This window comes from Tachypleus tridentatus, chromosome 13 (genome assembly GCF_004210375.1).
Source record: "Tachypleus tridentatus isolate NWPU-2018 chromosome 13, ASM421037v1, whole genome shotgun sequence".
Taxonomy (NCBI): domain Eukaryota; kingdom Metazoa; phylum Arthropoda; class Merostomata; order Xiphosura; family Limulidae; genus Tachypleus; species Tachypleus tridentatus.
The window spans coordinates 102,258,383-102,273,381 of NC_134837.1; the positions used below are offsets into that span (position 1 = coordinate 102,258,383).

Genomic DNA, 14,999 nt, shown 5'->3' on the forward strand with positions numbered 1-14,999 from the left:
AACTCATTTCAGTCTTGCAGTTCTTGTCTGATAACAGTTGTGATGTAGAGTAGTATAATTAGCGATGTAGAAAGGCATAGTAAAGGAGATGAATTTGGACCATTTCTTCAAGCATCATAAGAGTCAAGATTAAATACTAATAAGCTATGTCCACATTTACGATCTTCCCACAGGTGCAAGAAACTAATAGTGTTTTATTGTCCAATAATCATTGTATGTGGAATTTTATAGTTTCTTTTTCCAATAATTATTTTCTTGGCTTATTGCTTTATTGTATTAATCTATATTATTTTGTGAATTTATGTTTATAGTTTTGCTATGCTTATATTTCTAAATCCGATTTCAGTTGTTCTAATTGCTTCATTTTCATATTTTTGCTAATTTTAATAAAATTTTACGTTGTAATTTCAATAACGTTTTTATTTGTGGTTTTGTCATCGTGCTCCATATTGAATGTATGTAATCAGATCTTCGTATTTTATTACCTTTCAACGATTCTTTCTGAACCTAATTCCTCCTAACACGGTCTTAACCGCCTAACGAAGGGGGTCCTGCTTAAATATTGTACAAAATAAATTAGAGAATGTATTTGTTGAGATATTTCAATTTATTCTTTATTATCTTTTATCCAAGAAAGTTGTATAGGCAGGAATACTATGGAAAACTGACTTCTAGTTTTTGAATAATCATTCAAAGGTGAAGGGGAACGCACTTTTCTGGATGACAAGAAACAATGTGGTTCGTGACAGGATCATACTCTTGACAAACTCCCTCAAATCCTGAATTAAACCTACGTAATATAACTGTAATGAGTGCGACCCATTTCTACCGGTGAAACATCATCATGAGAAATACACTAATTCTACAAGTACTTCTCTTACAGGTTTTTAGGTCCGTCATGGCCAGGTGGTTAAGGCGCTCCACTCGTAATCTGAGGGTCCTGGGTTCTAATTCCCGTTGCACCAAACATGTTCGCCCTTTCAGCCGTGGGGGCGTTATAATGTGACGGTCAATCTCACTATTCGTTGGTAAAAGAGGAGCCCAAGAGTTGGCGGTGGGTGGTGATGGCCAGCGCAGATAGCCTTCGAGTTGCTTTGCGCGAAATTCAAAAAACAAACAATTTTTTTAAATGTCAGTATTATTTACTTTTATTTTACAATAAAGCTGCATAAGTGGATATCTTTGCTGTGTTTACCGCATGAATCGAACACAGGATTTAATGTTATAAGCCTCCAATCTTGCGTTGAGTCAGGATCGAACCTTGAATTTTATGCTATAAGCAGCCAGTCTCACCATTGAGTCACCGTAATAACTAATCTACAATCACAAGAACTAATCAGTAGCCAAAGGATGATAATTTGTTAAAAACATATATTTCGAGTAATTTTACGTTGCTATGAGATGAAATTTTCCTGCTAATAAAAACATAATTTCTGTCCCATGCTTTTCCCCTTATGTTTCCTGGTGAGTGAGTGGTTAGTTTACAAATGTAAAACTATTAATCTGGGTTTCGATTCTCCGCAGTGGACAAAACACAAGAATCTTATTATATAGCTGTGCAAAAAAAACAACAACGTTTTCACGTTACTCCTCTCAGCTTTTGAAATTAAATTAACTGTTGTATATTGAGAACGACAGTTATCACCTTGTTATGTACTTATCAGCGTAGTTTATGTTGGTATACATTTAAGTGGAGAGTGCACTAGTGCCCTCTATATAAAGATGACACGGATGAAACACAAAAATCATCTGGATTTTCTTCTCTACATATCTGCAGAAGATAGATACGAAGAGCAAACTGGTATATTCTCCTTAACTTCGATTTATATGCCACTTTTCAGTTATCCTAAGCGTCCGAAAGTCGAAAGTTGACGAATGGTTAAATCAGAGATTTCTTATTTTCTTCAACAGACTTATAGCCTATTTAGTTTAGCAGTAACTATAATTTTATGACCATTTGATAAAGCAGAACAGTTTCACGATCTCTGACTGCATATTTTATTATAATTTTATGCAAGATAAAAAATCATAATTCTAGTGCAAACAATGTTAATATCTATTAAAGTTAGCTTCCTTACAGAAATCTGGTATTCCTTTAAAAGCTTAAGCACAGGATAAAAGACGTTTTACCAACCAATAATAGATGAACATTAGATTCTATTCAAACATCTAGCTTTCAATATATAAAATGGGGAAGCCAGTAATGTGAGGATTTTTTTTTCTCCATGTAAAACCGGCAGAGCTTAGTCTTCTATGTGATTAGCAGCCGGATCAAGTGATTTGTTTACTTCCATCTCTATCTTGTTACTTTTTTCAAGCTCAGTAACCAGATCTAAGTAGCTTTTGTATTTAGCGATAATTTTACCTAATACTTTCTAGTGTTAAATTAACAAAGTGACTTGTAATGAATCTTAGGCACGACATAATCTTCTAAATAACCATAGTGCAATAACTGGTTTAAAAAATGCCTGATAGCTTTTATTTTTCTTGATAAAAATGAATTGATTCGATACTCGAGCATCAGTCATTATTAAAGTTTTCTAACTCTTTACTGAAAACACTAAAAGTTGTGAAAAGTTTACATAAACTTTTAATGTTTTTAATTGCATGTCATATTCCTTACACAGAGTGCAAACATTTTAATATTTTGTTTTTTACTACCTTTTTGTCCCTGCACAGATCAGTTTGTTTGTTTTGAATTTCGAGCAAAGCTGCACGAGGGTTATCTGCGCTAGTCGTCCCTCATTTAGCAGTATAAGCCTGGAAGGGCGGTAGCTATTCATTACCACACACCGCCAACTCTTGGGCTACTTTTTTTACCAAAGAATAGTGGGATTCACTGAAACATTATAACACCACCACGGCTGAATGGGCGAGCATGTTCTGTGTGATATGGATTGAAACCCGCGACTCTCAAATTACGAGTCCCATGCCTCAACTAGGTGGCCATACCGAACCACGCAAATGAGTGTTTATTTTGAAAATGAAAATTTGGTATAAGTTGTAACTTAGGCGTTGTTACAAAAATAACAGCAAATACAGAAATAATTAGCCTAAGTTCCACTTACAATAGAAACACAATCTTAAAAACAGATGCAGAAAAGTTATTCAACTGTTTAAAGAATATCAGTCTACACATGTGTTGTTAGATTATGGTTACGACACAATATCTGAAAGAGATATGTGACAGCTTTGTTCGTAATAAGAGAGAACTGCGTAATGATTAAATTTTAATAACAATTTTTGTTTACTTTCAACTATTAGTTTATATTAATAATGTTCAATCCTTGCAGTGGGCATTGCTCAGAAAATTCGTTTTGCACTTAACAGTGAAACAAACAAAGAAAACACGTTTTCAGAAAGCGTATGAAAGTGTCATTAAACAATTCAAGCAAAACCGTATTTTGTGATAATAGCATTATACAGGCTGGTTGTTTGTTTTGGAATTAAGCACAAAGCTACAATGTTTGAATTCGTTGGGAAATTCGAGCCTATAATCAAGCTCAAATAATTTACAGTAATTCTGTATTTTTTATACTGATTTTAAAATGTGACAAGTTAAGGCGTTATCTATGATTTCACCCAATATTTATTTAGAATATATTTTTGAAATCCAAAGAGCTGTTATTTCTGATATGGAATAATAAACTCTGAATCTTTTGTTTATAAGCTATCGTGGAATCAGCATTAATTTTATTACTTACAACGATAATATCTGTGATTCGAGCCCACACACTACCAGAGTACAGATAGCTAATTATGTCGCTTTGAAATAAAACAAACTGACTTTATTTAAAAATCAAAGGTTAAAGATATAAATTGCTTATTGCATGAATTTATTCTTTGCACAATGTTCTGAACAATTTAATAATTAGGGTAAGAATTTGTTAAATATATTTAACGTGACGTTATAAACCTAAACCGTGGTACTAAAGCATAATTTCTATTTGAATATGTCTCAGGCTTCAACACTTCCAAAAACTGAGTATTCTAAACTAAAGAACTTTAAAATGTTGTTATTTGTTTGTTTTCGAGGCAAAACTATGCCGTGCAAGGGCTACCTGCAGAAAGTCATGCCCAGGGCTTTAGCATTGTAAGTCTGTGAATTTATCGCTGACTTAATGAGAAACAAAATTACAAAAAAAAAGAAGTATTAGTAGAAAAAAATCTGTTGTGAAATAGGTTATCTAATTTCCTTCAGTATTTATTATATTAATCGACAATCGTTTTTTTTTTACCCTATTAACATCTGTTGTTCCCTTTATATATAATGGAAACTGTTGCTTTGGTATTGTGTTTCTTTACTTGCTCTGTTTGTAGGTTTAGCTGATAGGAATTTATACATCATAATTATATTGATAAGTAACTGTCGAATTCAGGTTTTTGTCGGCGGTTTCTTATTCTTCTATATGTTTATTGATGTAAATTGACAAAATAATATCCCATTGAAGTTAAGTTGAACTGTGGCTAAAAATAACATGAAAACATTAAATTAACGTTTGACCTGCTAATTTATTTTCAATAAGCTTTAACAAGGCATCCACAATGCAATGTTTACATAAAGAACAGTTAGCGAAATAAGATATTAATTGAGTCCTAGTATTTAGTGAAAAACAGAATACGTTTTTCTGGTGTTAAGAATACTTCGTTTGGTCAATTGATTTAAAGCTTCTATCCCGCCAATGCCGTGAGACATGCCTAAAAGAAGACATAAGATCTTTAGTTGGGGACAGGAAACGAAACATAAGATGCACATTTAGAGCCAGAAATACTGTAGATAAGCTTATAATACAGCCATAGAACTTTAAAAAAAGAACTAAAAACAATACACTCTATAGAAATTAAATATAGGGACTTCAAAGTAACTTGTGTTACTTCCAAAACTAAGGCGATGTCAAGTACCTTCCAACATTATTAAACCACAAAGCACACTCGTAAGCCATAAAAAATACTTACGTTACCAGTAATACTAAAAGATACAACACCAATTAATATTCAGCAAGACTAAATATACGAAGTGTTAACCATTTTTTGGTGTCACTAAAAGAACAAAATAACAAATATATCAAGCTCTCCCCATTATTAGTAACAGTACAAATCACCAAGTATAATATCTTGTATTACCGAAGTATGAAATATTCTATTATCTTTTAAAGTAGGTTGTAGAGATTTAAAAGTCAAGTATAACAACAAAAAGTCCAGAAGTCCAGCATATGGTTTCTTACCTGTGCATTATTTGCTGCACTGATCTTCGGTGATAAGTAATCGTTTCTCATCTGACGACGCTGTAATCTTCTTTGCCTAGGTCTTAGAGATCTCTGAAGCCACGAACATAACTTGGTTACTTCACGCACGTTTATATTATAATTGTTGTCTTTTTTAACTTTTGTTTCTAGCATTACTAACATCGTTAAAATACCTGTGGACCACTATTCTTACTACCCTTTAAGTAACAAGAAAATGTTTCTTAAATAATTTAATTCTTTTTGTATTTATAAATTTGACTATCTTTAAATAAACCATTACCCTTTTGTATTTGACGTAAGAGTTTCTAGTACTAACAATTATAAATGAGACTGTAAGTTTTTTATGTTAAAACATGGTACTTTCAGGATCATACAGTATTTTAGAAGTTTTACATTATATCACAACGTATATGAAATGAGCAATGAAGCCATTGGAAGCTCATAAGATATTCAGAACAGAGAAGTGACCCTTTAACGTTTTGCACCTCAATATTATTCTTTAAATTGTTAAAAATGCCATTGTTAAAATAACTCTTCAACAATATTTGCATGTCCACATTCAGATTTCTTTTACTTCTATGAATAAAACCAACATGAAAATATTCTACAACAATTGTTTTTTTTTTTTTTGTAATGTGATAGATAGGAAACTTTCATAGAACGTGTAAAAACACATTCCAACAGAAGTTTACTAGATATGAACTTAGTAACACCAAGCTTTAGTTACCAACGACTTATTAACATGAAGAACATTACAAAAAGTTTGATGAATATAATATTAATGAGGATGATAATAATTACATTCAGAAAATTTATTATCAACTAGTTCTACACCCTTCCCCACACACTTCCATGAAATTGAAATAAAAGTATTTTATATTATTTCATAATATCATGATTTATCCAAGAAATAAATTTCAAACTGTAATGTCATTCAGAAACGTCACAAGATTCCTATTTTCAAATTTAACTGTTTTGGTTTAAGTGTTTGGCGAACATTTCAAATCTGCAGCAATTTGATGAAGAATCCAAACAACAATAGACAATTCTCTATACTTTTTATACCAAAGCTAATATGTAGTGTTAAAGACTGTTTTTATCAAGATTTATTTGTGAAGTGCTATTGAATTGATTTGTTCAAGCATATACTGGTACCATATGATAGCACCTTGCCAGCCTCTTTCTATATAGTATTAAGAAACTGTATAGTGTAACATGACAGTTATTTCGGATCCTAAGTTTGATCCAGCAGAATTCTTATGACATGTCCTCGGTACGAGTTTATTGGAATTCCAAGGAATGGTGAGTAATCTCACCCCGGCTCATTTAGTTTTTAACATTACCATAGTGTTGAAATTTACATTCACTAATGGCAGGGAAGAATTAGCCCTATAAAATGGAAAAAATGACAAAACAAAATATTCTCTTGTCTTAACACTTTTGCACACTATTGTATTTACATAACTCATGTTATACTTAGAGTAACTGATTTTGCTTAAGCTGGATTTTTCATGGGCCAGTTAATATGGTTATCTAAAAGTACAATTAAAACACATCAAGTAGGCTATGCTCATCCCCTGTTTTAAGTGAGTAACTTAAGAGTGGCACGTCACGTTGTAACGATAGAAAATTATCTGGCAAAGTGGCTATTGAGAACTAAGTGCGATTCTATCTTCTGTTACTGTCAAACATTCCGATCTTACAAATCAATGCGCAGAAATTGTATGGAATTCTGCCTGTTGTCACGGCTTAAAGGTATTGCCAACTTTACCGTCCTAATGAATTCATGTAAAGAAACTGTGTGGGATCTCTCTACACGGCCCAAGAGTATTGCCAACTTTACACACGGCCCAAGTATTGCCAACTGCTCTGTCCTTATAAACTAATGTTTAGAAATAGTATTTTATCTATTAATGTGGCTTAAAAGTCCTCTATGTATTCCGTCCAAATCAACTAATGTACGAAAACTAAATGGGACACTATCTGTTGTCATGGCTCAAGAGGTCAACTAATACATAGAAACCTGAGAGTAAGGACCTTCAAAACAATTAGTAATTTAAGTTGTAAAATCAACTGACTGTAAAAAGAAAGCCTTAGGCTCGTCAAGCCCAGTTTTGAGCTATTTTACATTCTGAGTTTAAAATTCCCAGATCTTAGCTTTCATCTCTTCAGCTGAATGTCTGGCTCATGTCTTTATGAATCTATACTTTTCTTGTAGTATTTACTACTTAGATTATTATTTAGCGATGCATATTTAATTCAATCACTACTTACTGTAGCTGTTATAATTTGCCTATTTCTATTCCTCCAGTTTGTTCTTGTGGCTCCTATTACACAAACTCTCATCTATACAAAAAAAATGACAACAAAATGATCAAAACACAGCCAGTAAACAAGAATAAACAGTTATATTATGTATACAATGGTAGTTATATTTCTCTATAAAATTACATACGCAACAATATTACTAAGAACACAAGTTAAAATCGAGATACATTTTATGGTAAAAAGTATATGGACACCTAACCATCATACCCATCCATGTGTGCTTGTTGAACATCTCATTCCAAACCCATGGGCATTAATATGGAGTTGGTTCTTCCTTTGCTGTTTCATTCTTCTGGGAAGATCTTTCACTAGATTTTGGAACATGGCTGTGGGAATTAGCTCCTATTCAGTCACAAGAACATTAGAGAGGTCGGCGTTACATTTCATCCCAAAGGTGTTTGATGGGGTTTAGATTAGGGCTCTGTGCAGGCAAGTCAAGTTCTTCTACACCAACCTTGGCAAACCATGTCTTTATGGACCTCGTTTTGTGTACGGGGGCATTGTCATGCTGAAACAAAAAAGGGCCTTCCCCAAACTGTTGCCACAAAGTTTGAAGCACACAATTCTATAGAATGTTATTATATGCTGTAGCATTAAGATTTCCCTTCACTGGAACTAAAGAATTTAGTCCGAACCATGGAAAACAACCCCAGACCATTTTTATTCTCCACAAAACTTTACAGTTGACGCTATGCATTCAGGAAGGTAATGTTCTCCTTGAATATGCCAAACCCAGATTCGTCCGTTAGACTGCCAGATAGTAAAGAGTGAGTTATCACTCCAGAGAACGCGTTTCCACTGCTCCAGAGTCCAACGGCGGTGTTCTTTACACCACTCCAGCCGACACTTGGCATTGTGCATGGTGATCTTAGGCTTGTGTGCAGCTGCTCGGTCATAGAAACCCATTTTATGAAGCTCCCGACGAACAGTTCTTGTGCTGACGTTGCTTCCAGAGGCAGTTTGTAACTCAGTAATGAGTGTTGAAACTGTAAACAGACTATTTGTACGCGCTTCACCACTCGATAGTTCCGTTCTGCGAGGTTGTGTGGCCTACCGCTTCGTGCCTGAGCTGTTGTTGCTACTAGACATTTCCACTTCACAATAACAGCACTTACAGTTGACTGGGGCAGCTCTAGCAGGGCAGAACTTTGACGAACTGACTTGTTGAAAAGGTGGCATCCTATGACAGTGTCATGTTGAAAGTCAATGAGCTTTTTAGTACGACCCATTGTAGTGCCAATATTTGTTTATGGAGACTGTATAGCCGTGTGCTTGACTTAATGCACCTGTTAGCAATGGGTGTGGCTGAAATAGCCGAACCCACTAATTAGAAGGGGTGTTCACATGCTTTTGGCCATGCAGTGTGTATGCAACTACCTGATACTTCAATAAATTTCAGTTGTTATTTTCAAGAGACTAGTTGTTTAGTTTGAAAATATTTTGAAAGCATCATTTAGTTATTTCCCATTCGTTAGACAACTGAAAAATGTGTGGATTTAACAACTTATTCTTAATAATTTAATTCGATGTTGATTTCAATGTTCTTTACATGTTTATTCACGGAAACCCAAAAAGATATGGAAAAATATTCTGGGGGTTACAAATTGAATAGTGAATGGAGTGATTAGATAAGAGTCAGAAGGCAATAATAATCGTTCGAATGTCTGTCGGTGTTTGGGTAAGAAAAGTTCATACTCTGGATGGTCAGGTTCTCTGTGACCTCTTCCTCCTCCCCGTACTTATGTTCTTGACGGATTGGTATTCATAACTGTAGAACTGAATATTATTTTGATTATTTTCAGGGCAATCTCCATGTATTGTGGCTCGTATACAGTGATTATTTTATTTTATCAGCAGAATGTCAAGTTTGTTGGTGGCAGTTTTTTTATTGTTTAATACACATATATATATATGTATATATTTATTATTATTATTTTTTATTATTTAAATTATATATATATATATATATATTTCTTTTCTATTTATTTTTATATTTAAAATATAAGTTAACTGGGGAGAGATATTTAGGACTAGCTTCATCATGTATGAGGTACCTGTCTAGTTCGCATAGTAATTCGTTTCTCATCCAATTCTTATTAAAGTATATTATTGTAATGTGTAGGAGTCTATCTGGTATGGTTGGTATGTTCGAGTATTTGTGAATGAACTGAGATGATATAGTTCTTGGAACTCTGTATGCAGTTGTGAGGAGTGTGTTTTGGATTGTTTGTAGTTTGGTTTTAATTATTTTATTGCTTACAGTTATCCATGCTGGAGCTGCATAATCTATTACAGGTCTAATATATGCAATAATAATGGAGATGACCATTTATTTGTTTGGAATTAAGCACGAAGCTACACAATTGGCTATCTGTGCTCTGCCCAACACGGATATCAAAACCCGTTTTCTAGCAGTGTGAGTCCGCAAACATATCTGCTGCGCCACTTTGGGGAGTGGAAGGGAGGTAATTCACAGGAAAAAAATGACGAGGACAGAGAAGGGAGGAGTGAATTAATTCAATATTTAGAGATAGATGGTATGAGAGAGACGAGTAAAGAATATCGGACGGTGAAAAGACATTTAAAGTAAGGCTATTGCCCAATTACGGGAAAATTAACGTCTAGAGAAGAAACGGCTACTAAATTACATGGACTATATTTTGGATTAGATGTATTGCTCTTATAAGATGAATTAACTTAGGTAACAGTTTGAAGTGTATTCTTTTGTTTTCATTAATTAGATGCTAATTAGATGATACGTTTATTATATCAAAAATGTTTTTCTTATTTCTGGTTTCAAAATAATATTAAAATAATAACTAACCGTTCTGATGTTTCTCTGTGCCTGACACACAGCTGTTAAAAAACCGGCGTTATCTGTGAAACTGCCTAGTGTTAAACAGCTATTCCATTCGGTTCTATCCTAGAAATCACAAACGAATGTAACTGTTATTTACATAAAACATTCATTAAACATTGTTTTCACAATATAAATATTCAAATTTATACAAAAAATATTTTGAAGGAAATAGTTAATTTTTTTTACAGAACACACACACATACACGTATTTATACATTTCAAGTTACCTACATTAAGAATAAAATAAAAATTCTAGTAAATTTCGTTATAACCTGGCACAGTTAAATACGCTTCAGTATAATCTGTTACAGGCTATAACTTTTAAATACACTGTGGTAAGTCTTAAAGGCTGTGAATATGAAATACCTCGTGGTACAGTTTGCCATGATCTGTAACTTTCTAAACGACAGTGGCAAAGCTCGTCATAGGGAGTAATTTTCAAATACACTGTGGTAAGTCTCCTGCAGACGGTAAATGCTAAATTAACTGCAGTAAAGTCTGTTATAGGCTGTAAGTGCCAAATACACAGTCGTTTCATAGGGTGTAATTTTCAGAATTACTGATTTAAGTGTACATTTATCATGTATTGTAGTACGCTAATGTACAATGAATATAAGTTAGCAATATATATTATTTACTGGGAATTAAAGTATATAAATAAATCCAACAAAACAAATTAGACAGAAGTAGAGTGGTTAGGTTAACAGTACTTTTCATTTACACAATTTCGCAGAAGTCAATGTTTATACACATGTTAATTTTGAATTGGTTAAAAAAGGTTTATTATCTTACCTCAGCTTCTAACAACCCGACACAGCCATCAAGATTAAGACCTGTAGCATTAACTGCAACAACATATATTTATCAGTATACACTGGTTGATTTTTCAGCTGCTTTAAAATATTATAAATTATGCAAGGTTCTTAGGAATATATTATTGTTATTTTGTTAGTACAAGGCTATACATTGGGCTATTTGTTCTCTTTCTACTCATGGAATCGAAGCTTGTAATCTAACACTGTAATACGTAATCTTACTGCTGACTAACATAGGAAATTACTTGTGCAAAATATTATGTAAATTATAATCATTAGTTACATAAAACTTCTTAGAAAAAGTAATTATTTAAATACATGGAAACTTTAGACTAGAAGTAAATGTTAAATTACGCATAAAAATTATCTTCAAATAGTTTTAATAATTTGCGCTTCTTTTGTAATTACCATAAACGAAAGTGGTTGTAACTTTTAAAAATGTATTCATTCATTGCAATAAATGGAAACATTATACATGTGCCTTTAGACTCAGAGAGTTAGTTACATTAGAAATGTCTTCTTTGACTGCAAGAGATGAAAATATTAGATATTTACCTTTTGCTTGAGAGAATTAACTGCATTATAAATGCGCTCTTTGATTGCAAAATTTAGCTACAGTATAAATATACTACTACCTTGCGAGAGATAATCACAATAACTTTTCTCATCCATGCAATTTTTCAGCATGTATTCGTGAGCAAAGCATTTCACGTGTTTCAATAAATTTATTTCCATAATTTTTCGCCTTTCAAAATATTTACATGACAACTTTAAGTTATTGAAAAGCTAATTATTAAACATGTAGAGCCTGCACCTTTATAATTACAAAATTATAATTATCATGTGGGATTTTAGTTTAGAAATGCTTACCACACAGTCCACTAAAAGCTCTAATGACATTTATTAAAGCTCTTCGGTGTTGTCCAAAATTTGAATTTTGACTATTAACGGAACTTAACAAAATAATAATCCAAACGACGACAAATGTACAACTTTTCATCTCTAACAAGCTGTTATCGAACGTGGTACAGTATTTTTCGGTAGATAAATATTTGGAGTTTTGCTTTTCGCTCTTCTGTTTTATATACAAATCTAACATCTGTTATTTGTGCCAAGCCTAATTTTTTTTCGTAATCATTTTCGATGTTATTGTTGAATGCATGAACTGAAATGTTGGAACTCTCAGGCTGAATTAACAAACTTTTTTATTGTAAATAAATATATCATGTTGTAAAATCGTTTTCCGTTTTCAGCGGATGTAATTAACAAGCACTAAACATACATACAAAATAGCGTAATTTGTTTACTTATTCAAGAAAATGGCTTATTACTTGAGTAAAATACTAAAAAAACATCGTAGATGCTCTGTACTTTGGAAAATACCACTAATTGTTTATTTACCAATTTTATAGATGCGAAGCAGCTGAAAAAATTACATTATCCTTCTATTACTCAGAAAAAGTATTGACGTTGACTTATTTGGCCCGGCATGACCAAGTAGTTAAGGCACTCGACATTATCCGAGGGTCGCGGGTTCGAAATTTCGTCACACTAAACATGCTCGCCCTTTCAACTGTTGGGGAGTTATAATGATAGATCAATCCCAGTTTTCGTTGGTAAAAGAATAGTCCAAGAATTAGCGGTGGGTGGTGACGACTAGCTGCCTTCCCTCTAGTCTTACACTGCAAAATTAGGGTCAGCTAGCGCAGGTAGCCCCCGTGTAGCTTTGAGCGAAATTCAAAACAAACCAAACAAACTGACGTGTTTATAAATATTTTCATCAAAGTATTTCATGCGTATTATCTGCAGTTGGGTAAAGCCCATACGAGAAGGAAGTGATAGGTTTTAAGTTTATATTAATCATTATTTTGGGATGTTGTTAAATGCTACAGTTACAGTTTATAGGGATTATGCTCTGTTGGCTATATTTCTGCATCATGGCTTTCGTGGATTGTGGGTCATCTCTTATTAACTGGGTGATACAGAGGTCAATACAAGTATCAAGATGTGATTATAATCTTCTAGTATCCAATGAACACAGATAACGGCAGTGGTCGTTGACTCAAGTATTCTGGAACTGCTGGTTACCACATTACGTCTATCGACTGAATACATTTCTATTGTCCTTTGTGAGTGTAGATATTCCTGTTGTATCCCAATCATGATTTTACTGCTTATTAAACATCAGTAGAATTGAATACCACACGCGCAATTTATTGCCTTCACATTTGGTTTAAGATAGAATTAGCTATGTTGATATAAACGCTTATTTACATACGTAAAAAAAAAAAAAAAATGGTTCACTGATTCTGTGATAGCAGATGTTATATTTATATATGTATAAATAAAACTTGGTTAAATAATTAAGTTATTTTCCTTTATTATCATATTCTTAACTTAAAATCGACTATACGTTCAAGCTGGGTCAATGGTACGTTTATGGACGTAAAGCATCAAAATGTGGGTGGACAAAACACAGATAACGCTATGTACCAAAATCTTTACTTTTTTTTTGTTCCTGGGCAAGAAATGTTATTTTCCAACTGCTTATGCCTAAAGTAAATGGAAAAAAAAATATATTTTTCTCTTCAAACTTTGCTTTTGGGACCTGGGTAATGAAATTTTCAAATTTACCCATTTTTCAGAACATTCCAGGTAGATTCAGTGCTGAGTAGCTGATAAAGAAATTTTTTTCAAAGTTACAAGAATTTTCGAGAACTTTCTAGGATGGTGTAGAACCTACAAGAATTTTCTAGAACTTTCCATAGTAATATATATGCAGGGGCTCACCACTCACCACTTCAGTTTAGTTCTAGCTGCCTAAGTGAACACTTAGACCTATCTGATTTTATCAGAGATGGCATCAAGAAGCTGCAAGCATTCTCCAGACGCATTCTGCTATGTATGTGGCCAATTTATCACAACCGACCGAGTTCTCTGTGGGAAGGCACAAGTGTGAGCCACTAGTGGACTTCCTGAAGGTGTTGTTCCCACTATTGAACATAAAATTTAATCTTATGGAACAATTTGTCACAACTCTTGATAAGAAGTCTGCAGTCTTCAAGTACCTTCGAGACTTCTTCCCTAAGCTGTCTGAGGTAAAGGTTAAAGCTGGTGTCTTCGCTGGACCACAAATAAAGAATATCCTAGAGTGCACAGAATTCTCCAAGAAGGTTTGGGGCTTCTTGGGCAATCACAAGGACGAAAATTATGTGGAACTGGTTGAGGCTCTGGTGAAGAACTACCGCAATATGGGCTGCAGGATGTTCCTGAAAGTCCATATCATTGACGCTCATCTTGATAAATTCAATGAGAACATGAGAGAGAGTCAAGGCGAGCGCTTCCACCAAGATATACTGGACTTTGAACGCCGCTACCAAAGAACATATAACGAAAACATGATGGGAGACTATATTTGAGGGCTGATACGTGAAAGTGATTTACATTACAGTCGCAAATCTCGAAAAAATACTCACATTTTGGTATAGCTTTAGTATAAATACATGTAATTTATTTATATTTTATTTATTCATATGTTGTTTTATTCAGATCTCATGTAAATGAAAATATGCAAATTTGTCCGTTTTTTCATAGAAAATGGGTTAATTTCTAAATTTCATTATCCAGGTCACAAAAGCAAAGTTTGAAGGGAATAATGGCTATTTTCTGTACTTTTACAACATAAGCAATTAAGAAATAACACATACTATCCAGGAACAAAATTTGTGTTACATAGTGTAATCAGCTGAC

The 14,999-nt window shown here is 33.4% G+C and overlaps 1 protein-coding gene across 1 annotated transcript; it reads right to left on the reverse strand.

Moving 5' to 3' along the window:
• Positions 1-4,492: 4,492 nt before the first annotated feature.
• Positions 4,493-12,307, reverse strand: LOC143239365 (uncharacterized). The gene is made up of 6 exons (XM_076480363.1): positions 12,120-12,307; positions 11,227-11,279; positions 10,399-10,497; positions 7,521-7,592; positions 5,226-5,318; positions 4,493-4,698 (listed from the first exon to the last, which is right to left on the reverse strand). The coding sequence occupies exons 1-6, from the start codon at positions 12,247-12,249 to the stop codon at positions 4,672-4,674; spliced, it is 474 nt and encodes a 157-aa protein (XP_076336478.1). The 5' UTR covers positions 12,250-12,307; the 3' UTR covers positions 4,493-4,671.
• Between the last annotated feature and the right edge of the window lie 2,692 nt (positions 12,308-14,999).

Bases quoted from the DNA above. Each gene is read 5' to 3' on its own strand.
- LOC143239365 (XM_076480363.1), bottom strand. From the start codon at position 12,249: ATGAAAAGTTGTACATTTGTCGTCGTTTGGATTATTATTTTGTTAAGT. The intron at 10,498-11,226 runs GTAAGATAATAA...TGTGATTTCTAG, and splicing joins TCGGGTTGTTAGAAGCTGAG to GATAGAACCGAATGGAATAG. The intron at 4,699-5,225 runs GTAAGAAACCAT...GTCTTCTTTTAG, and splicing joins GTGCAGCAAATAATGCACAG to GCATGTCTCACGGCATTGGC.